Source organism: Gracilinanus agilis, chromosome 6 (genome assembly GCF_016433145.1).
Source record: "Gracilinanus agilis isolate LMUSP501 chromosome 6, AgileGrace, whole genome shotgun sequence".
Classification (NCBI taxonomy): domain Eukaryota; kingdom Metazoa; phylum Chordata; class Mammalia; order Didelphimorphia; family Didelphidae; genus Gracilinanus; species Gracilinanus agilis.
Genome location: NC_058135.1, coordinates 161114963 through 161137064, shown reverse-complemented (window position 1 = coordinate 161137064; position 22102 = coordinate 161114963). Strand labels below are relative to the sequence as shown.

General features: G+C 38.9%; 2 protein-coding genes across 2 annotated transcripts in view; one reads left to right on the top strand and one right to left on the bottom strand.

The window, feature by feature from the left end:
• Positions 1-8022: 8022 nt before the first annotated feature.
• NOA1 (nitric oxide associated 1) lies at positions 8023-16665 on the bottom strand. Its single transcript, XM_044680708.1, has 7 exons — positions 15520-16665; positions 14640-14804; positions 13625-13827; positions 12473-12604; positions 10402-10518; positions 8994-9111; positions 8023-8613 (listed from the first exon to the last, which is right to left on the bottom strand). The coding sequence occupies exons 1-7, from the start codon at positions 16652-16654 to the stop codon at positions 8402-8404; spliced, it is 2082 nt and encodes a 693-aa protein (XP_044536643.1). The 5' UTR covers positions 16655-16665; the 3' UTR covers positions 8023-8401.
• Positions 16666-17388: 723 nt separating this feature from the next.
• Positions 17389-22102, top strand: part of POLR2B (RNA polymerase II subunit B) — a 34182-nt gene continuing 29468 nt past the window's right edge. The window contains exon 1 of the mRNA XM_044681392.1: positions 17389-17472. Within this exon, the coding sequence (XP_044537327.1) occupies positions 17454-17472 (19 nt within the window). The 5' untranslated portion in view covers positions 17389-17453. The remainder of the gene's footprint in view (positions 17473-22102) is intronic.

The following is a 22102-nucleotide window of genomic DNA, read 5'->3' as shown; positions in this document are numbered from 1 at the left end:
TAACCCTGCCTTGGTTTCCCCATTTGTAAAACCACTCTAGTATTTTTACCAAGAAAACCACAAATGGAGTCACAAAGAGTTGGATATGACTAATTGGCTATATACACACATACAAACACATACTTTTTTATAGTCACATACATATGCATGTATATGTAATTTTTCTTTTTATATGATCAAAGCAGAAATTTGTTTTGCTTGACCATACATGCTTGGAACAGGCATTTTGTTTTTCTTTCATTCATGTTCAATTGGCTGGGGTGGTGGTGGTGGGATGAGAGAAGCAAGAGAGAGAGAGAGAGAGAGAGAGAGAGAGAGAGAGAGAGCACATTTTTATTGATCAAAAAAAGTTAATTTAGGGGGCAGCTGGGTAGCTCAGTGGATTGAGAGCCAGGTCTAGAGATGGGAGATCCTAGGTTCAAATCTGGTCTCCGACACTTCCCAGCTGTGTGACCCTGGGCAAGTCACTTGACCCCCCATTGCCTAGCCCTTTGCACTCTTCTGCCTTGGAGCCAATACCCAGTATTGACTCCAAGACGGAAGGTAAGGGTTTAAAAAAAAAGTTAATTTTAAGCTATTTTCAAACACAGATGGGATGAGAGTTTAGAATGATTTCCACTGATCATGTTTTAGCACAGCATTGTTAGGACTTGGACACAGCCAAGGAGTTAAAGGATTGCTGAGCGGTCAGTCACTAGTGGAGCTTGGCTGGGGATGAATCGTCCCCCAAGTCACCCGTCTGTTCCTTAACTCAGTAAGTTCTACGTTTTCATGTTAAGTCCTAAAGATCTAAAAATAAAGCTTGTACTACACACATACCATGAATGACTGACCTTATTTTGACCCTTTCTGGCTTTTCTGTGGCGATTGTTTCAGGATGAGTTCCTCTGAGCGAACTTTTAAGCATGTGACAAAGATCAGATCAAACTGTTTAAATCCTTCTGTGCTTGGCTTTCACCATGTAATCAGTAATGCCCATTACCAATGGCTTAATTCCCAAACTTCACATCAAGTTTGAATTTGGTTAAGAGCGAAAACATTTGAATTAGCTGGAGAGCTGATCGTTGCCATAGGCAGTGTAAGTCAAGATTAGCCTGTTGATCACGCTTTTGTTGGGTGCTTTATATTTTGTGCAATTACCCTTTCATAGGTTAAGCTTTCTCCTCCCTCATGGTCTGAGAACATCACAGAGATTCAATTTCCTTCATTTTTCCACAGAAGATGAATTCATGGAAAAAAATTATCCTCGCTTAATATAGACAATGACTAGAATTGGGGAGGAGAGTGAAGTCACTTTCCCAAGGCTAAATGGAGACTAATGGCCAACCTGGGAATAGAATGAATTAATGAAAAAAACACTTATTAAGCACTTACTAAGTGCAAAGTGCTGGAGACTGAAATAGAAAAGCAAGACAGTCCCTGTTCTCCAGGAGTTCACATTCTAATGGAAGAATAGAAGTTTGTTTTCTATTGTGTTCTTTTGTGTTCTCCCAAGCACTTATCTCTGCTTGCTTAGGTTTCCAGCTGCTCCACATCTTCATGCCATTTCTCAGTCCCGTGAGCTAATTAGCTTTCACAAAGTCGCTTTTTGTTTATACAGAGAAAAGCGTTATTGGACTTGTGTTTCAACCGAATACTCTCTTATCTGGTTTTTTAAGCCAAACAAAATATTCCCATCCCTGCTCCGCTCCAGCTTCGTGTCGTAAAGTTGGGTGGCACCGCTGAAAGAAATTCAAGATAACGCGCCGGGTATTGGAAAAGGCTGTTTGGTAGAGTTCCCGCTGCTAGCAAAAGACCTCCGGGCTTACAGCTAAAAGGAAAGGAAAGGAAAGGAAAGGCCAGTTCTCCGAAAATAGAAATGACATCGTTGTCAAGAGAGGGCTGAATTCGTGATTCAGTTGCGAAGTATTTGAATTGTGAGGAAACGACCAACTATGGTGATATGCTTCTCAAGGTTACCCAGCCCTGTGCCAAGGCCACAATTAGAATTTTCTCTCATGAGTTTGCTTTCCGTTTTCCAACCAGTTTACAGCCTTTCGTGGTCTTTTTGCGGCTAGTTATTCTCGCTAGATCCTGGCTTAAGTTGTGATCTGTCCGTGGTACTTGGTTAGCATACGTACTTATGGGCAAAGTAAAAACACTGTGGGACCAGGCAGGATACACCGGGGAGAGCTGGCTTCTGCTACTTGCCCAGAACTCCAAGTGCCTATAAAATAGTCCCCAACTCTGAAGAGTAGGAGCTGGAGTTCCGCATGGATAGCTAATGTAAACAGCTAGATATGGATTTTTAGGGAATGGCATTTTATAGGGAGGAAGAGCAAGCACCCATGCAGTACTTTTAAAATTTAAATAATGATATCAGCAGGGTAGATAGCATTCTCCTCGCTTTAACGGTGAAGCTAGGAGGGGGAAAGTGGTTTAGATCACACAGCTGATTAAGTGGCAGAGAAAGACTTCATACCAGAACTTTTGGCTCCAGACCCCCCAGACCCATTGCTCTTTCCAACTCTTTCCAAATTCTGTGGGATGATCAAAGGAGATAATTAAAAAAAAAAAAAAGTTTTTTTCCATGGTTACAGTTTCATGTTTTCTCCTTCCCTTCCTCCCTCTTCCCTCCCGGAGTTGACAGGCAATTCAACTGGGTTATGCATCTATCTATCTATCTATCTATCTATCTATCTATCTATCTATCTATTTATCTATCTATCTATCTATCTATCTATCTATCTATCTATCTATCTATCATCACAAATTGAGTCCATTTCCATATTGTTGATTTTTGTAAAAGAGCAATCCTTTAAAACCCAAACCCTAAACCTACCACATCCCCATATAAACAAGTGATAAATCACATCTTCTTCTGGATTTCTACAAGGAGTTAAAATTTTAAGTGCCTGGCACATAGTAAGTGCTGAATAAATGTTAGCTCTTGTTATGATTGTAATTGAAAGTTTAGGAGTAATGGGGAAAACTTTCAACTGCCCTCGGGAAGGTCTTTAAAATGGGTTTGTCTCATCTTGTTGGGATGATTTATGAACGAGATAACCTTGAAATATCCACTTGTTTTATTGTGGGGTCTAATGGGTAATAGCTGTTATAAGTGAAATGAATAAGTGAAGCTTGTGAATCATAGATTATAGGAAAGATAGAAAGTAGTAGGGAGAACTGAGACTTTTTATAGAGGAAAAAGAAAATTATGGAATAGGAAGTAGAAAGAATGGAAATGCTGGACTTTTGATATTTTCAGGGAAGACAATTAGAATTAGAATTTTGAATTGGATGGGCCATCAGTTTATATTCTAGGACATCTAGTGTAATGCCCTCATTTTATAGATGTGGAAACTGAAATTGGGGGGAGAGGTAGAAAACTAATGGAAAAAAGCATTTAAGATCAAATACTTTGATTCCAAAATTGAGAATACTGATTGATAATGAAATCAGTAGAGACCAGAGTAGCAGATTAGTCAATCAAGCTTCAAAAGGTCAAAGGAATTCTTGGAAACAAGTGCTAGAACATTTTTTTTTACACAGGGCTTGGGACCAAGGAAAGGATATTTTAAAATATTAAAGATTAGAAATGACCAAATTATCCATGTTTAGAGCATAACAAATCTGCTAACCTTGAGCTCTGTCTGGCTGTTGTTCAATAAAAAAGAATGCCATCTGATGGGAAAGGGAAGGGAAAGTGTGAATACCGCTGATGCTGCTGAGAAGTTAACATTGAGTGTTTTTCCTTTTAGAGAATATACAAAGTCCTTCCTCCACAAAAAATGTATATTACGAGTCAAAGATATAAGTATGAGAGCTTGGTTTTATAAAAAGTGTCTAGAACTAGGGAAGCAAGGATATTAGTGTATTATGCCCTAGTCAGGATCTAGGGACAACTGGATAGTACAGTGGATGGAGTGTTGGGCTTAGAGTCAGGAAGACTCAAGTTCAAATCTGGCTTCATCCACAAACTGCATGCATGACCCTGGGCTAGTCATGTAACCTTGTTGGCCTCAGTTTCCTCATTTTTAAAATGAGCTGAAGAAGGAAATGGCAAACTGTTATGGGAGAAACAAACCCAAGTTTGTAGCAGAGTCTTGCACCACTAATGGAAGACTCAAACCCTGTTCAATCCAGAAATAAAGAATTTTATTTGAAGAAGAGGTTTTTAAGATGGCATAATAGTTGGCTATTCCATCAGCTTCAAGGCCGCTACACCACACTTGGAAACCTGCTACTCCACAAACTCAAAGGCTATTCCATCAGTCCAGGGTTCTTGGGCTATTCTATCAGTTCAAGGGAACTACTCCACCAGGGGGACTGCTATTCCACCAGCTCCCAGGATTCTCTACCAGCCCCTAAGATCATTCCACCAGCCTAGGCTACTATACTATCTTAAAAACCTCTTCTTCAAAAAATTTGTTTCTAACTTCTGGATTGAACAGAGTTTGAGTCTCTAATTCTTGGGGTGAGACCTTACTACAAACATGGCTGTGTTTCTCCCCCAATAAAACCACTTCAGTATCTCTGCCAAGAAGACCCAAAATGGGGTCACTAAGAGTTGGACATGACTGAAACAACTGAACAACAAACCACTTCTGTATATTGGACTTACTCTTACTTTGGTCAACGTGTTTTTCAAAAGACATAGATAAATTGGAAGACTCAAAGGGCAACTAAGATGGTGAGGGGTTTAGAGATCATATCATATGAGGAGGAGTTGAAGTAAAAAGGGAATTTAAGCTTGAAGACTTGGGCAGGGATGATAGGAATGGTGGCAAAAAACTGAATACTCCTAACTCCCTTCATAAGTAGAAAGAGGAATTAGACATATTTTATTTATTCCCAGGTGGCAGAATTAGAAGCAACAGGTGGAAGTTTCAAAAAAGCAACTAATGGAAGTTCCTCATCATTAGAGCTATCCCAAAGGAGATTGGGCTGCCCTGGGAGGTAGTGAGTTCTTTCCTACTAGCTGTCTTCAAAGGCATGTTGAGTAGTTTTAGAAGAGATTTTTATTTAGGTGTGGATTGGAATAAATGGCCCCCCAGAGTCTCCTTTTGACTGGGAGATTCTGTGAAGTTTTGTTGGATCTTTAAGAATTGTGATAAAAACTCAACTAAAAAATCTAGAGAAAGTAAGTGAAGGGAGGTTAGAGAAAATGATCTGAGTCTACCTTTTAGAACAGGAGTCTCCAGAAAATGGGGTACATTCTAGGTGAAGAAATGAAACCCCATTTGATGCCTGCTGCAGCTGGAGCTGTGGATGAATCATTTACTTGGAAGCTTGCCTAGATCTCCATTTTGAGGAAGTCTGTGAGCAGTCAGAAACACAAGACTGTGGCTATGCTTCTCCACTGTTTTCTTTTCTGGTTGTTATGGGAAATACCCCAACACAAACAAAATTGTTGGAGAACCAACTACATACCAGGATACTGGTTAATGCTAGGAATGGGCGTTTACATGTTAATTTGGAATAAAACTTTGCAATTTAAGCTTTTCAGTTAACTTGAGCCAGTCCTGATTTATAGAAGTCAAGTCAATCCACAATCTAGTACAATATTTAAACTATACCTTATGGGTTTTCTTTCTTTTTTTTTTTTTTTGAATTTGGAAAAATTATTTAATTTAGAATATATATATATATATATTTAAAAAATCTTACCTTCCGTCCTGCAGTCAATACTGTGTATTGGTTCCAAGGCAGAAGAATGGTAAGGGCTAGGCAATGGGGGTCAAGTGACTTGGTCAGGGTCACACAGTTGGGAAGTGTCTAAGGCCAGATTTGAACCCAGATTCTCCTTTCTCTAGGCCTGGCTTTCAATCCACTGAGCTACCCATCTACCCCCTAGAATATTTTTACATGATTACATGATTCTTGTTCTTTCCCTCCCTTCCCCCCCAGCCCCTCCCATACCCAATGTACATTTCCACTGGGTTTTACATGTGTCATTGATCAAGACCCATTTCCATGTTAATGAAATTTGTATTAGGATGATCGTTTTAGAGTCTAAATCCCCAATCATATCCCCCTTATGGGTTTTCTTGATAAGATACTGGCATGGTTTGCCATTTCTTTCTCCAGCTCATTTTGCAGACAAGGAAACGGAGGCAAACAGGGTTAAGTGATTTTCCCAGTCACACAGCTCCTAAGTGTTTGAGGTTTGATTTGAACTTGGGTCTTCCTGACTCTAAGCTCAGGGCTCTATTCATTTTGCCTCCTAGCTACCATACTTCCTTTTGCCTATATCCCCCAAAGCCCTTACATTCTTATCCTTTACACTGATTTCATTAGTCTATTATATGAAGCACAATGAACTGAATTACTTTGTTTAAAAGAAGTTTGGTGAATGAGGTTGATTCTTAATTGGTTAGAAATCACTAGAGTATGGGGGCAGTTAGGCAGCAGTTAGTAAGAGTGCCAGTCTTGGAGGCCTAGATTCAAATCTGTTTTCATATACTTCCTAGCTGTGTGACCCTGGGCAAGTCACTTAATCCTGACTGTCTAGCCTTTCCTATTTTTGTCCTAGAATTGATGTTAAGTCAGAAGGTAAAGAGTTTTTAATTTAATTTTTTTAAAACCCTTACCTTTCGTCTTGGAGTCAATACTGTGTATTGGCTTCAAGGCAGAAGTGTGGTAAGGGTTAGGTAATGGGGGTCAAGTGACTTGCCCAGGGTCACGCAGCTGGGAAGTGTCTGAGGCCAGATTTGAACCTAGGACCTCCCCTCTCTAGGCCTGGCTTTTAATCCACTGAGCTATCCAGCTGCCCCCTAGTTTTTTAAAAAAATCCCTGCCATGACACTAACATACTGATGAACAAAATCAAACATACCTAACACCAACGAAAAGCAGCATTAAGTTGTGAGCCTCTAAACTTGACATATGCAAAAAGGATTACAGTACATACTATATATAGGTATCCCTTCCACATCGAGGGGGTTAGGACTCAGCACCCCTGAGATCTGGAAAATTCTTGTAAAATTTCTTGGCTCTCCCTTTTTAACAGAAAAGAAGTCTTTATTTTTTTTTATAATTTTACACATGTATTATATATAAAAGTTTTATAATTTTATGGAGTACTTCTAGTACCTTATTATAAAATTTGGGTTCAGCATTTGATCATGGGCTCTATGTAGGTCAACACTAAGTAAAATACTACAGGAAAAACAAAATCTAAAAAATTAAACACATTTTAGAATACTGAAGAGATAACATTTAACATAACATTACATACATTACATATATTTATGAGTAGCCTTTGTTTCATCTGCTGGCTTTTACATTCTTTTAGCAAACTTTTTACTTATTAAACTCCCTCTAAATTCCCATTTAATTTTTTGTGCCATCCTTTGGTATATTGAAACCTTTTTGAAGAGAAATCAAGATGTGGAAGGGAAACTGGGACTTGGTGCCAGATTGCAGTTAAGTAGCTCTCCAAAAGAAAAGTGAGGGGGAGGGCTGGGTAGGAATCAGAATTGAGGACTTGTTGGAGCACTATTACTACCTGTTTTAGAATGTCTTCACTTCCTTTCTGGGTCTCACCCCATTGGATTATCCCAGCCAAAAGAGAATTTTGGACCTACATTCATGTAGCCACAAGGAAAACATTATCAGTTTATCAAATTAAGGGTCTATAACACAAATAAATTATTGGTTTCAACAAGGTGTGCCAAACATTGTAGGAAGGAATATCTGATGGGGTGTATCAAATGGTAAAGGTGGAAAGAATCCTACATCAAAATGGTCAAGTCGGGGATTGGATGACATCTTACTTAAAGGTACCCAGTTTATGACCAGGGGCCCAGCTCAGAAGAATAGAAAGTTGAATAAGACGTAAATCCATCCTTCTCTCAATTATTGGTCTGCATAATTACTATTTTTCTCCATTAAGGTCAACTGCTGCTTCCAGTTCCACTGGTTTCACCAAGAAGCTTGTTCCCCATTAAACCAGAACACTTTAGGACATAGATTATGGAAACCTCAACTTTTGTTGGTTAAAGGGCTTAAGAATTTAGAGATTAGATAATGAAGCTTACTCATTTAGGTAAAGCATTTTTCCTGGAGGGCATTTTGTCTTTGGTTCCTTCCAAAGGCAAGTTTTCACTAGCCTACTCCTTGTACCTAAGCTTAAGGTTTAAGTTCTTGCATACTATTTTATCAGATATAATGGTTCCACTTTAGTTTTAACATGGTAAAATCAAGGTGCCTGCTACTTTATTTAAAAAATCAATTCCAAAAAGCCTAGTTCCTGACAGTGTTCCATTCTAAAGAAAAGGAATTTTGTTTTATTGGTAGAAATAAAGGCTTTTCCTTTTCTTGGAAAAAAAAGTTTTAGGAATTTATAGCAATAATCACATTCGTAGTGAATATAATTTATTTGTAATAATGTCCCACATTTATTAATTTTTTTCTTAATTTATTTTTTGTTTTTGTTACTTGATTTCAGTTTATCCACTAAGGAGAGGGGCCTTTTAGTTTTATAGGCCACACTCTTCTTGATTCGTTCTCCTTTGACATTAACAATATATGGCAAAAGAGGAGGCTGTCGAATGGTCAGAGTTGTTCCTTGAGGTGTGTAGCCTCGGAAATGTAGTTTGTCTTCGGACAGAGATGTTACTGCAATCCAACCTGTGCAAGAAAGAGGAAGAATATCACATAAAATTACTAGATACCTTACTAATAAATCAAAGATGGATCATACAGAGATAAAAAGAACTTAGGAAAAGGTAGTAAGACAAAATAACTTAAACCCCTCTCTGCTTAAAAAAAGTATGTATATACATTTGTACAAATGACATTAGTGAATACAATACTTGAGAAAATCCAGATTTTTTCCCCTCTTCTCAGGATGGTATTTATTCTATGATTAGGCTAATTTGTACAACTTAGAAATACCTCACTTACATCAGCTATATTCTAGGACCAGAATCACCGGGGCAGTTCTAAATGTAAATGAGTGTCTATTTAAAAAATTTTTTTAACTTTAAAAGTGTTCAGTGTATAATTACCAGCAGAGGAAAGCTTGATATCAGCCACTGCCTCAAGCTTCCCATTTCCTTCCAATGTAATGTCTTGAGAAACAAGAGGTGGGAATTCTGCCATCCTTTCAACTCCACCCATTGGAACCTATCATTAAAAAAAACAACAACAACAACAACAACAAAAAAACCTTTAGAAATGTCTCAGGGACAACTGTGTGGCTCAGTGGATTGAAAGCCAGGCCCAGAGACAGTAGGTCTTGGGCTCAAATTTGGCCTCAGACACATTCCAGCTGTGTGACCCTGTGCAAGTCACTTGACCCCCATTGCCCACCCTTACCACTCTTCCACCTATGAGCCAATACACAGAAATTAAGAGTTTAAAAAAAAATAAATCCCATGATTCTAAATCCTATGATTAGTTAACAAAGAAGATGATTTAATTGTATTTTAAACATTCAACTATAGGTAAATCAACTCTATAAACTATACCTAAGAACAAAAATGACAGCTAGGTAGCTCAGTGGATAAAGTACTGAAATCCAGAAGACTAGTTAAAAACTGGCCTCAGACATTTACTAACTATGTGGCCCTGGGCAAGTCACTTAATCTCAGTTTGCCTTCATCTACTGGCAGAGGAAACAGCAAACTATTTCAATATTTTTGCCAAGAAAACCCCATGTACGGTATGGAGCAAGTGGTCTTGAAGTGCAGACACGACTGAATGACCAACAACAAAAATGCAGCTATGATCGAGTTTTCAAGATGAGCCCTATAAGGTATAATGAGCAAAGAAGAATGCTGGGTAAGTGTTTGGGTAACTAAGGTAATTTCCTCCCTTGAGTGACCAAGGTTATGTTTGAACCTGGCCCCAAATCAAGAATTATCCACTGTATTTTACATGGCTTTGAACTAGAAGGTATAAAAATGCCTGAAACATTTTATTATCAGTTTGAAGTTTAAGGGGAAAAAAAGACATTAACTCCTAAAAACTTAAAAAAAGAGAAGATACTCACTAAACATGAGAGGGAAAAGTAGTGACTGTTAGAGATGTTTTAACTATGAACTCTCATCACAGGCTTTTATGGTCTTTACCTTTTAAGTCCGACTCTCAGCACCAAAGCACCTCAATGATAAATTTGTATTATCTCTTCATTACTCTTCTCTAGACAGGTTTCAACCATTGTCCCACTTAAGGAGAACTCAAAGGTTTTTTGCCACTTTGTTTCATAGAGTTCCTTGGAAACAAGGGCCAGAAAGAGTTGGGGCTACTGCTGGTAGAAAGCATAACAAAGCCTGTGCTGTGGTTAGGCTGCCGTGCCCCAACAAAGGCTCTATTGGCCCAGCCATGCTAAATCAGGAATGTGTGCTGGGCTCAAGGGGCTATCCCATGGCACAACAGTCACAGACATATGCAGTCACCAAAGTATCCAGTTACCTGAAGTAATGTTTGACCTGCATGCTTCTGATAGATGGTATCTGCTTTCTCTAAGGTAGTAATGTGGACTGGGAGTAAGTTTGATGCCACAACTGAAAACCAAGCTGAGGTGTTTCCCTGAGGAAAGAAGTAAAGATAAAATATTATTGTCCAAAATGAAAAACAAAAAAAACCTTGCAAGAATAACATTTTTTACAGTTAATTTAGGAAAATAACAAAAACATAAACTATTATACTTCCTTTTCTATGATCAAATTCTAAAGCAATATTCCTTAAGTTACATGTTCTAGCCAAAGTACCATTTAAATATAAATCAACCATCATGACTAGCTATGAAAGTGCCTGGTGATTTTTAATAAAAACTGGGAAAAAAAGGTGTCTTTTTATATTGAAAATATAAGGCCTACATGTCTGACAGGAGAAACTGTTCTAGTTCGCACATATTTTACCATATTTCTGCACTTTTATGCTTGCAACAGCCTGTCCACTGCAAGTCAGCACATCCACTGTTTTTTCTTTTATTAATCTCTATTTATGTAAAGCTAAAGAATAGTGGTTTCAAACAATTATTTTCATATTTATAAGGTTGCCTAAGACTGACCAGAATCTCTGGTACTATTCAACGAAACTCACTGGATAAAATGCTTCAGTTAATAATCTTATAGAAATAGAAAATAATTTCTTTTTTTAACCCAGAAGTTTAGGCTTTCACACAGTACAAGAGAAGCTCTAAAATATTTCAGGACTACAAATGGAAGGAGAAAAAAAATCCCCATTATGATTTGCAAGGGAAACCAGAAAGTGAATATTTATTACCAAAACAAAACAAAACAACAACAAAAAAACCCCATACAAACCACATGAATCTGGGTTTGGTATTAGTGAAACATCATCACCTTTACAGATGATTTGAAAATCAAATTCTTTTTGTTCTTTTTTTTAAAAACATTTATTAATATTTGTTTTTAACATGGTTACATGATTCATGCTCCTAATTTCCCCTTCACCCCCCCCCCACCCTCCCACCCATGCCGACGCCCATTTCCACTGTTTTATCATGTATCTTTTTGTTCTTATAATGAAGTGCTATGGTAAAAATGATCCTACTTTGTCAAATGAAGGAATACCTAGCAAAACCCATCAAGTATGTCAAATGGTAAACTTCTGAACACTCCCAAAATTAAATTGTTAGTTTTAGTTAAAGCCAATTATGTAAAAACAGCTTTATTGCTCTCTTATTCCTGAATCAGAAGCAACCTTTAAAAGGTTTACATTAAAGCAGGCTATTATTGGTCGCTACTTAATATGTAAATAGATTAATGTTTTGACCTAGGCTCTTCTGTGTTACTTTTGCCCAAGGAAGCCAAGAGCTCATAACAACTTTCTCACAAAAGTAATCATGAGGGACAGTTGGTGGCTCAGTGGATAAGAGCCAGACTTGGAATTGGGAGGACCTGGGGTTCATATCTGGCCTCAAAATAACCCCCAGCTATGTGACCCTGGGCAAGTCACTAAACCTTAACTGCCTAGTGCTTGAATTTTTTTGCATTAAAATGAATGCTAAGGCAGAAACTAAGGGTTAAAAACAAACAAACAAAATGAATATGGTCTTGTGAGTGGTAAGGACTCAGAACATGTGGAACCTGGAGTTACATACCCCCACCTTGGTTAGATAGAGTTAGTGACCTCAGCTGTGCCAAATTTCCTTATATCTCCAAATCTAAAAACAAGGACTATTCCCAAGAGCCCCAGAAGATGCTACGTAAATATAAGATACCACGAGAAAGTCTTATATTACAGTCACTGTAGAAAAGCTCCACAGAAATAAGGAACCTGACTTCCTTGGGTTTCTGTAAGGCACATATCACATCACTACAGGAGTGTATGACAAACATGTGATTTCCTCATAAACAATACTAAAGGAAAGGAAGAATATCCTGACCTAAACGCCAAACTCTTTTGGTAATGCTCAATATCCGGAAGAAGATACATTATTAAAAAAAACAAACCAAAAAAACCCATAGCACAAAGTGCTAAATCATATTTTAAAAAAGGCTATTATTTTGCTTACCTGCAAGTAATCTAAGCGTCCTAGAGCACCCAAAAACAGAACGGTTCCAGGTTTCAAAACAAAGGTTCTTGGGATAATGGAATGTGTTGGCAAAACAATCTTTACTTCCTTTTCTGTCAGATAATTTAGGACCTGTGGAAAAAATGGCACGAAAATGTGTAAACTTATAGTTTTTAATTCAGTCACTTAATTTCCTGGGCCTCAGTTTCCTTATCTGTAAAACAAAAGAGAAGGGATCTCCCTTCTAGTTCTAGACCTTTGAGCTAAACCTGTGAGTTGAAGTAAGCTGACTACTAAAAGTTCTGGTATTCCCTATAAAATCAACCTTAACATATGCTATTTTAAAAACATCTAAATTTTCTGGTGGTTCTAACTTTTTAAAAGGGAAATATTATTTGGAATATATAAGAAAAATTCCTATGGTTTTTAGCATTTCTCATTGTCAGTACAGAGCTATTTCTCTCTCTAAAAAGATAGTTAAACTGAAAGTTTAAGAAGTACTAGATTGATAAGACTTCTTATTTATGCCTATAACTTTCTCAGAGAATGGTTTATGGATCCCTGGTGAGTCTACAATGTAAATCATATAGGATTTTACAGTGTTATCCACTGCAAGTTTGAATTTACTTCAAAAAGATGTGAGCAAAGCACTTATAAACTTTAAAGCACTAAATCACCTAGAAGAGTGTTCACTTATAAACTTTAAAGCACTAAATCACCTAGAAGAGTGTTCTGCACATAGTTGTCCCTTAATAGCTGAAGGAATGTATTGCCATTAAAAAAAAAAAAACCTCACAAAAATTCACATTTTTAAAGATAGCCAAAATTAAGGTTATTTTCCTGAAGACTGATTTGGGGTGGAATGTCAGGAGGAAATTGAAGGGCAGTGACAAAATGAGAGTAAGTAGGTAGGGATAACCCAGTGAGTTTCTGAAGTGGTTGTAGATCAAATAGATTCTCAGATACAAGTAAGATTCAAATCATTAAAAGGAGAAAGCCCCAATAGTTTAATTTGTTTTATAACATCTGGTAGAACTAAGTCTAAAGGGAAGGATTCTTTGTCCAACATTTTTTCCCAAATGTATTTTTGCCTTTTTAGACAGTACATTCTTACTGTTTTTAATACTTTATAAATAAAAAAAAAATACATACACAATTTTCTTTTACAATTCCAGGGGTATCATAAAACCAGTGAGCATCTTTCAATTCTTGAGGTGTCAATTCTACACGCTTGGTGGGGGCATCACGGGTTATTCTCAGGGGTTCATTCTCCATATCAAAAGCAAGTGAATCAGCATCAAATTCATAGGTAGGTTCATCGTTTTGTGGAGTATAAAATGTTCTTCCAACTCTTCCTACAAGAGAGCAGTTTTGAAGTTAGTGATCTTTACAATTTTTGAATTTCTACCTTTTATATCTATCTCAATTCAGTTATTATGTACATAGGGCTTACCATTAAGTCTTAGAAATATTAAGGACAGATAGGTGTTTACTTTGGGGGAAATCACTTAATCCCTACCAGAGGCCTATCTTCTTCATCTGGAAAATGAAATCAGACTATATTCCTTTTGAGGTCCCTTTCAGCTCTAGATCTAGAAAATAATAAGTACTAGGCAGGAGTGCAACAGCTTATGACAAAAAAGACACAAGATGGTAAATAGAATCATAGATTTAGAGCTGAAAGGGCCTTCCAGGGTTAGTAGGTGTCAAGAGGAAAGAATTAGGGGAATACTGAATTCAGTGTAAACAGCTATATTTTATATGTGGTTACTTACATATGTGGGAATAATTCTGAAATGGAGGACTGTAAACAAAAAAGCTCTCAGTATAACACATCTGAGTGCTACGTGGAAATGTCAATCTTTACTACTTATTGGAGTCCTTCAACAGGAAAAACACACCAGATATCCCACAGGATAAAGTTAAAAGGGCTATTACTTCTGACAATGGGAAGGGAACTCACTCAATTTACAACCCTTCTTCGATATTCTCATCCATCACAAGAAACCAAAAACAAATTTCCATCTATTTTCTGAGTGTTTTATCCACTCTGATCTCTGGTTTTAAACAGTAATATTAACTATACTCTGGGTCTCATTTTGAATTATGATTTCATGTTCCAGAGCAAAGGATTCAGTCCACAACCTATTCCTTTGATGATACTCACCTACTAAATAACCCTGCTTTTTCATTTGATTAAGATGCTTTTGCTCTTGCTCACTAAGATCATCTTCACTTTTAGTTGCTTCTTGTTTAAGCCTTCTATTCCTTTGAAACAGTCTGTAAGGAGTTGGACTGCTAATAGGAAATTTCAGGAGGTTTAAAGTTGTTCCTGAAACATCAAAGCACATGTAAATTTTTACAGTGATGAAGAAAATAAAATGCAGAGTAATTTAGTGCAAAGTCTTAGTCAATAAAAAAAAAACACCAAAAAGCTGCCTTCTTGTCCCTTTCACAATAGTTGTAGACAGCAAACTTTCCCTCGACCAACGGTTGGTCAGGGAAGGAGACAGGGAGAGTACACCAAGATCTGGAAAACATGGAAGTTTGGTCTTGCCGCAGGAGGATGAAGCTCATTTTTGCAAGAAATAAGTCAAGATCTCCTAAAGAGCAAACCCAAGGATGCTACATATGAACAAAAGGACGTCAAAATGAACAAAACAAACCCAAGAGAGATTGAGCAGAGAAAGGCAGGAGTTAAACAGGACGGCCCCAGACCCTACATTCTGGAAAATGAGGAAGAATCTTGACAGCCAGGGTGGAATGGGGGGTAGCTCGAAGCTTTGCTTCAATTCAATTAATATTTATTGGACACATATATTTGCCAGGCCCCGTGCTAAGTACTGGGATATAAGAAAAGAGGCAAAAAACCAGTCCCTGTCTGCAAAGAGCTAACTATCCAATGGGGGAGACAATATGTAAACAGAGAGATACAAAATCACATACAGGTGATATGGCGAGAGGGCGCCTTTCCAGTCGTGATGGGATCGGAACAGGGGCTTGGGGCAGCGGTCCTTGGGAGGCTTGCCACCACCACAGCCGCTCACCTGGCCAGGGGGAAATGGTGGCACGGTCGATGGCATCCGAGCCCTTGGCTATGCAATAGTCGGACTGCAGGAGGGTGTTGAAGAGCGTGGACTTGCCGGCGTTGGTGGAGCCCACTAGGTAGACGTCGCCCCGGTAGCGCCAGGAGCGCTGCACTGCCGAGATCAACTCCTCCACTCCAAAGCCGGTCTTGGCGCTGATGAGCCGCACATCCTGGACTAGACATTGAGGTTGGGTCGTCTCAGCTTCAGCAGGCCTCCCTTTTGTCTTTTTGGGCACCGGCTGGAGGCCGGCGCGGACGCATTCGTCCCACAGGCGCTCCCGGAGCCTCCGAAGGTAGCCAGGAGAGTCCCCGGGCAGTAGGTCCACCTTGTTGCCCAGCAGCATCAGCTGCTTGGGCCCGAGCAGATCAGGCAGGTCTGGCAGCAGGGAATCGGGCAGGTCGAAAACATCCACCAGGTAGAGCACTAGGGCTGGCCCTGGGCGTCGAAGAGCGGCGCGCACCAGCTCTCGGTATTGCTCACGGTTCACTCGCACCCGCAGGGCCCGCTGGTGGTGCACCAGAAGCCAGCAACGCTGACACACGGCCCGGGAAAGCCCGCCCTCCTCGGCCTGCGCCTCCAGGCTGCGATACTTCTCGCTGGGCAGGTAGCCTGGCACCAAGGGGTCCTGGCAGTGCAGCTCCGCCCCGCAACCTGAGCAGTTCACTCCGCTGACCGGCACTGTGGGGTCGGGGCTTCCAACCATAGGATGCAGTCTCTTCTCCAGGACCTTCCTCTGCTGCTGCTCCAGCCGTCTCTGCCGCCGCTCTTCCCGCAGCTGCTGCCGCCGCTCTTCTTCCTCCTGTCTCTTCTGCAGCTCCGCCGACACTGACGGCTCCACTTCGCGGTCCGGCTCGGGGACATACTCTGGGAACACGAAGTTCTCCTCCAGCTTGCTGGGGTCCACCATCGTCCACTCGCCCAGCGCCGCTCCTGTTGCCCTCGCTGCCGGGCCCTGCTGCAGCCGTACCTGGAGACTCGGTGGTATGCACAGCCTCGGGGAGCCATGGCTAGCAGTAGAAAGGCCGGGACCAAGCTGCAGGAGGAGCAGCAGTCTACGTGAAAAGCGGAAAGGAAGCATGAAGGACAGTCGCATGCGCTGGTCCAAGGGAGGCAGGAGCGAGACACCGGCACGTGATCACCAGACTCCTCTTACGGTGGCCCAAGAGGGACTGTCAACCTCAGTCCACACTCTCCCTTTCTATTCTCTTGGGAAAAGATATTCTCGTGTATTAATCCTTCACCAAACTGAAAAGCAGTGATAGCTGACTATGGAGTTAGGGCTAAAATTAATAAAATTAAAAATATAAATTATAAAGGCGGATGTAAGAGATCAAAGTTGATTCAGGGTTAAACGAGGTTGTTTTTCGCTTCCACCCTCAGGTGCCCAAAGCGTTTATGAAAGGCATTATCTCCACCGAAGCGTTTTTATTTCAATGTTTCCCATTCTTCCCTTCAGAAACAACAAGCTGAAAATCATTTTAATATTGAGATTCGGTCTGCTGCCCATTCACATCACTGCAGATCTAGAATCATTCTTTCCGCGTAAGTGACACTACCCAGCTAGTGAAGTGAACCACCCTGATGAATGGGAACACTCCACGAAGCCCCGCCTCCTTTGCATAACGCATACGCACTGGCGCAGTTGGAAAAGCTAAATGGCCCGCCCACTCCGCGCAGCGCCACCATCGTGTTCAGCGTACTCAGTCTTTGGTTAATCATGTGGAAGTCAGTGCAGGAACCGGAAGTTACCGGACCTGAGGAGTAGGGCTAAGGCGCAAGGTCTGCCGGGAACGCCGGAAACCCAAGTCCACTCGTTATAGCTCGTCTGTTGGTGTGTCGTTTGCTCCCTTCTATTCATCTATTGCTAGGGGTACGAAGAATTATTTGTCAAGATGTACGACGCGGACGAGGGTAAGAGATTCACCTAAGAACTTCTCCTGGGCAGGACCGACGAGGAATGGGATTTGGTTTTTTTAACCAATTTTCCGGAGGATTCCACTTTTAATGTTGAGGCCCGGGTAGCACTGAGATGCATGATACATAATGAATCCTCATGATCCTGGTCCTTCTATGTCCGTTACTCGAGAGCTAATCTAGTGTCTCTTAACTTGCCCCGACATCCTGTCTTTAAAGTCGTCTTAATTTTAATCACGAATCTTGTTTTTTTTTTTTTTATTCATTCCCGAGTATATTCCTATTCCTTTGTTATTCGGCGAGCAATTCCTTGTAACAGATCTTAAAAAACAGTTCAACAAATCTAACGTATTTGACTGTATAGACAATATTCTACACTCATATTGAAGAAATAGGAGGTTGGTGAATTTTTTCACCTCTTGGTGAATCTAACATTTGCTTAAGCTCCCTTTTTTTTAAAATGAAGGGGTTGAGATTAGATGGATTCCTAAGTTTCTTCCAGGTAAAAGCCTAGGAACATCTATGTTAGGAACATCATAATTTTTCAAAACATTTTTATTTTTTCCAATTATAAGTGAAAAATTTAAAATTCATTTAAAAAATTTGAGTTAAAAATTCTTTCTCCCCTCCCCTCCCTTGTAAGTCATATTGTGAAAGAAAACAGACAAAAAACATGGGGGAAAAAACAAACAAAAAATGGTATGTTTCGTTTGGCATTCAGTTCTTTTTCTGGTTAGCATTTTTCATCATTCAGTCCTGCAGAATTGTTACAATAATGCTAAAACAATATTCTCTTGGTTCTGCTCACTTCATTTTGCTTTTTTTTGACTTTCCAGATTTTTCAGAAAGCATATTCATGCTTTATAGTGAAATAGTATTCTATCACAGTCATATACCACAACTTGTTCAATTTTTGCCCAATTGTTGGGCATCCCACAATTTCCAGTTCTTTGTTACCACAAAAAGAGCTGCTTATAAATATTTTTGTACATATAGAGCTTTCCTTCCCTTCTGTCCTTTTAAAAAAAGTCTCTTTGGTATGTGGACCTAGTAGTGTTGGGTCAAAGTGTATACAAAATTTTTAGCCCTTTGGGCATAGTTCCAAATTGCTATCCAGAATTGTTGGATCAGTTCACAAATCCACCAACAGTGCATTAGTGTCTCAATTTGCCCTAATCTCCTCCCAAAACTTATCATTTTCCTTTCCTATCATATTAGCCAATCTGATAGGTTTGAGGCAGACTTCAGAGTTTTAATTTAATTATTCCATTCAATAGTGATTTAAAGCATTTTTTTCATATGGCTATAGAGAGTTATTATTTCTTCATCTAAAAACTTGTATTCTTTGATCACTCAAGTGGGGCCTTTATCAAAGAAACTTGGTGTAAAATTTTTAACATCATCCTTGAAAAACTTTAACTCCAGGTTTTTTTGTTCTTTTTATATTTTCATAGTGTTTTGCATTTTTCCTGATTTTTTTTGATTCATACAACATCATTTTACATATCTTCCAATTTTTCTCTGAATCCATATTTGTCTCTTGTACTCAGTCATGTTTAGTTATCATTTATGCACTGTAATTTTTTTAGCTATTCCCTGGTTGATAGTTATTAATTTCTTTTCGAAGCATTTGTCATTTTGTGTTCAGTTTTGTTATTCTGATTACAATTTCCATTCTTCCTAATTTAAATAACTGAATAAAAGAAGAAAAAATTATTATTATATCCTAAGAATTGAGGATATAATGAGACATACCTTTCAGGGAATTTAAATTCTATTTGGGGGGAGATAACACATATCAGAGTTCAACTGCAAGGTGGATGGAAAGGCCTGGTGGTCTTTATGGTCCATCAGCTGGTAGATAGTGGCAAATCTCAGGTGTGCCCTGGTTAGGCCATCTTATCACAAAACTAAAAATGAAAAAACATTAAGCATTTAATATGTAATTTTTTTTATTATTTTATTTATTTATTTTTTATAAAACCCTTACCTTCTGTCTTGGAGTCAATACTGTGTATTGGCTCCAGGGAAGAGTGGTAAGGGTAGGCAGTGGGGGTCAAGTGACTTGCCCAGGGTCACATAGCTGGTGTTATGATTAAAAATGATGAGGGCCGAGATCAAAAGGGAGAATAGTATTTTAATAAAAGCCATGCTGATAGAGATCAATTGACCATGCGCTTGTAAGAAAAACCTATTCCAACCTCACCTCAGCCATTTACCTTCCTCTCTCCTCCAGCTCAGGTAACTAAAGAGGAAGTTCAAAGTCACTTCCCCCTAATTTCAAACAGTCCCTCACCTTGAATACGTCATCCAAACCCATGAAACCCGTTGGACCACGGGAAATGTAGTTTTAAGGACCCCCACAGGTCCACAGAAGTTTGTCAAACACTATATTGAGGTTCAATCCTTCCAAATAGAACCCCAGGTGATTTTAACTAACACACTGGAAAGTGTCTGAGGCCAGATTTGAACCTAGGACCTCCCATCTCTAGGCCTGGTTCTTTAATATGTAATTTAATAATGGTAAGTGCTGTGGATATAAATTTAAAAGTTGTGTAAATGGAATTAGCTCTGAAACAGATTTTTTACTGGTCTTATATTCTGTTAGATAATGAGAACACAAAAAAGAGGGTGGAGTTCAGCAAAGAGAGTCACAGGGATTGTGAATTGATTTGTTGGGAAGTCATTTGATATCCCTTTCCCAGAAGCCCTAATATTATTATTGATTTGAAATTTAAAGTTATTTTTGATTAATACCATTCTTCCTATCCCCAAATTACTTCTATTTTTCCTACCCCCAAATAGTAGTAACCTTGTCATTAACATGGAGTCTTTATATTTGCACTCTGCAACACACCTTTCATAATACTTTTGAACACCTTAAGTGAACATGTCTCCTTATTTTATACTGTCTCAGTGGAAATTAAGGTAAATTGAGGCACAAAACCCTGATCATGATCAGTTTATTAGTAAAGCATGAATTTGACAGTAAACAGGGTCTCAGCTTCCTTCGCTATCTAAAACCTGGATGAGGTTGACATATTTTTATGGACAAAAAAAGGAGCATCCAAAAAATAGAAGGCAATGTCATAGTCAGGGAAAACAGTACGATTGTTTAGAAAACCTCCTGCATCATGATTGGGGAAAACTATATGAAATGTCAGAAATTTGTAATGGAGGGCTACCAACAATCCCTCCCATATTATTGTTATGGAAAGCTTATTTGTGGTGTTTTAACTGCATGACTAGTTAGTGTCACAGCAATAACAGACCACATTTCTTAGCATCTACCTGCATCCTTCAAGGATAACAGATTTCCTTGACACAAGAATAGAATAATGATTAGCAGGAAAACTTGAACTTCCAGTCTAAACTCAGAGACAGAATAATTTACAGGAAAGCTGAACTTTTGAGACAAAGGAAGTGTGTTATAGGTAGTTACACAATCAATTATAGAATAGAATCAGTTTGATTTTTTTAAAATTTTCAGTACTTCATATGATTTTGCCACTTAGTGACTTGCTGGGTAATGCTATCCCTAGTTGCATTGATAGTATATTATATGATTTTTAATATACACGTAGAGGATACTTTGCTGAGGAAAGCTTTCATATTACTTTTAGTATTCCTAAGGCAAATAGCTTTCATTTTATTTATTTAATTAATTTAGGATATTTTTCCCATGGTTACATGATTCATGTTCCTTCTCTCCCTTCTTCTCTCCCCCTTCCTGGAGCCGATGAACAATTCTTCTGGGTTATATATGTACCATTGTTCAAATCCTATTTCCATATTATTAATATTTACAATAGAGCCATCATTTAAAGTCAAAATCCCCAATCATATACCCATTGAGTCACATGATCTAGCATATGTTTTTCTTCTGTGTTTCTACTTCCACAGTTCTTTCTCTGGATTAGATAGTGCTCTTTCTCATAAATCCCTTGGGATTGTCCTGGATTATTGCATTGTTGCTAGTAGAGAAGTCCATTGTATTCGATTGTGCTACAGCGTATCTGTCTGTGTATAATGTTCTGGTTCTGCTACTTTCCCTCTGCATCAATTTCCAGAGGTGTTTCCAGTTCATATGGAATTGCTCCAGTTCATTATTCCTTTCAGCACAATTGTATTCCATCACTATCATATACAATTTGTTCAGCCATTCCCCAATCAAGGGACAACTCCCCATTTTCCAATTTCCAAAGAGTGTGGCTATAAATATTTTTGTACAAGCTTTTCCTTATTATCTCTTGGGGTACAAACCCAGCTGTAGTATTGCTGGATCAAAGAGCAGGCAGTCTTTTTTTTTTTTTTAATTTTAAACCCTTAACTTCTGTGTATTGACTTATAGGTGGAAGATTGGCAAGGGTAGGCAATGGGGGTCAAGTGACTTGCCCAGGGTCACACAAGCAGGCAGTCTTTTAAAGCCCTTTGGGCATAGTTCCAAATTGTCTTGCAGAATGGCTGGATCTGGTTGATCCTTTTTAAAAAAAATTTAGGGGTATATAATCACATTGATTTTTTTTTTCATTTTTTTAATTTTTTTTTAACATTTATTAATATTCATTTTTAACATGGTTACATGATTCATGCTCCACCTTTCCCCTTCAACCCCCCCCCCCCCCCC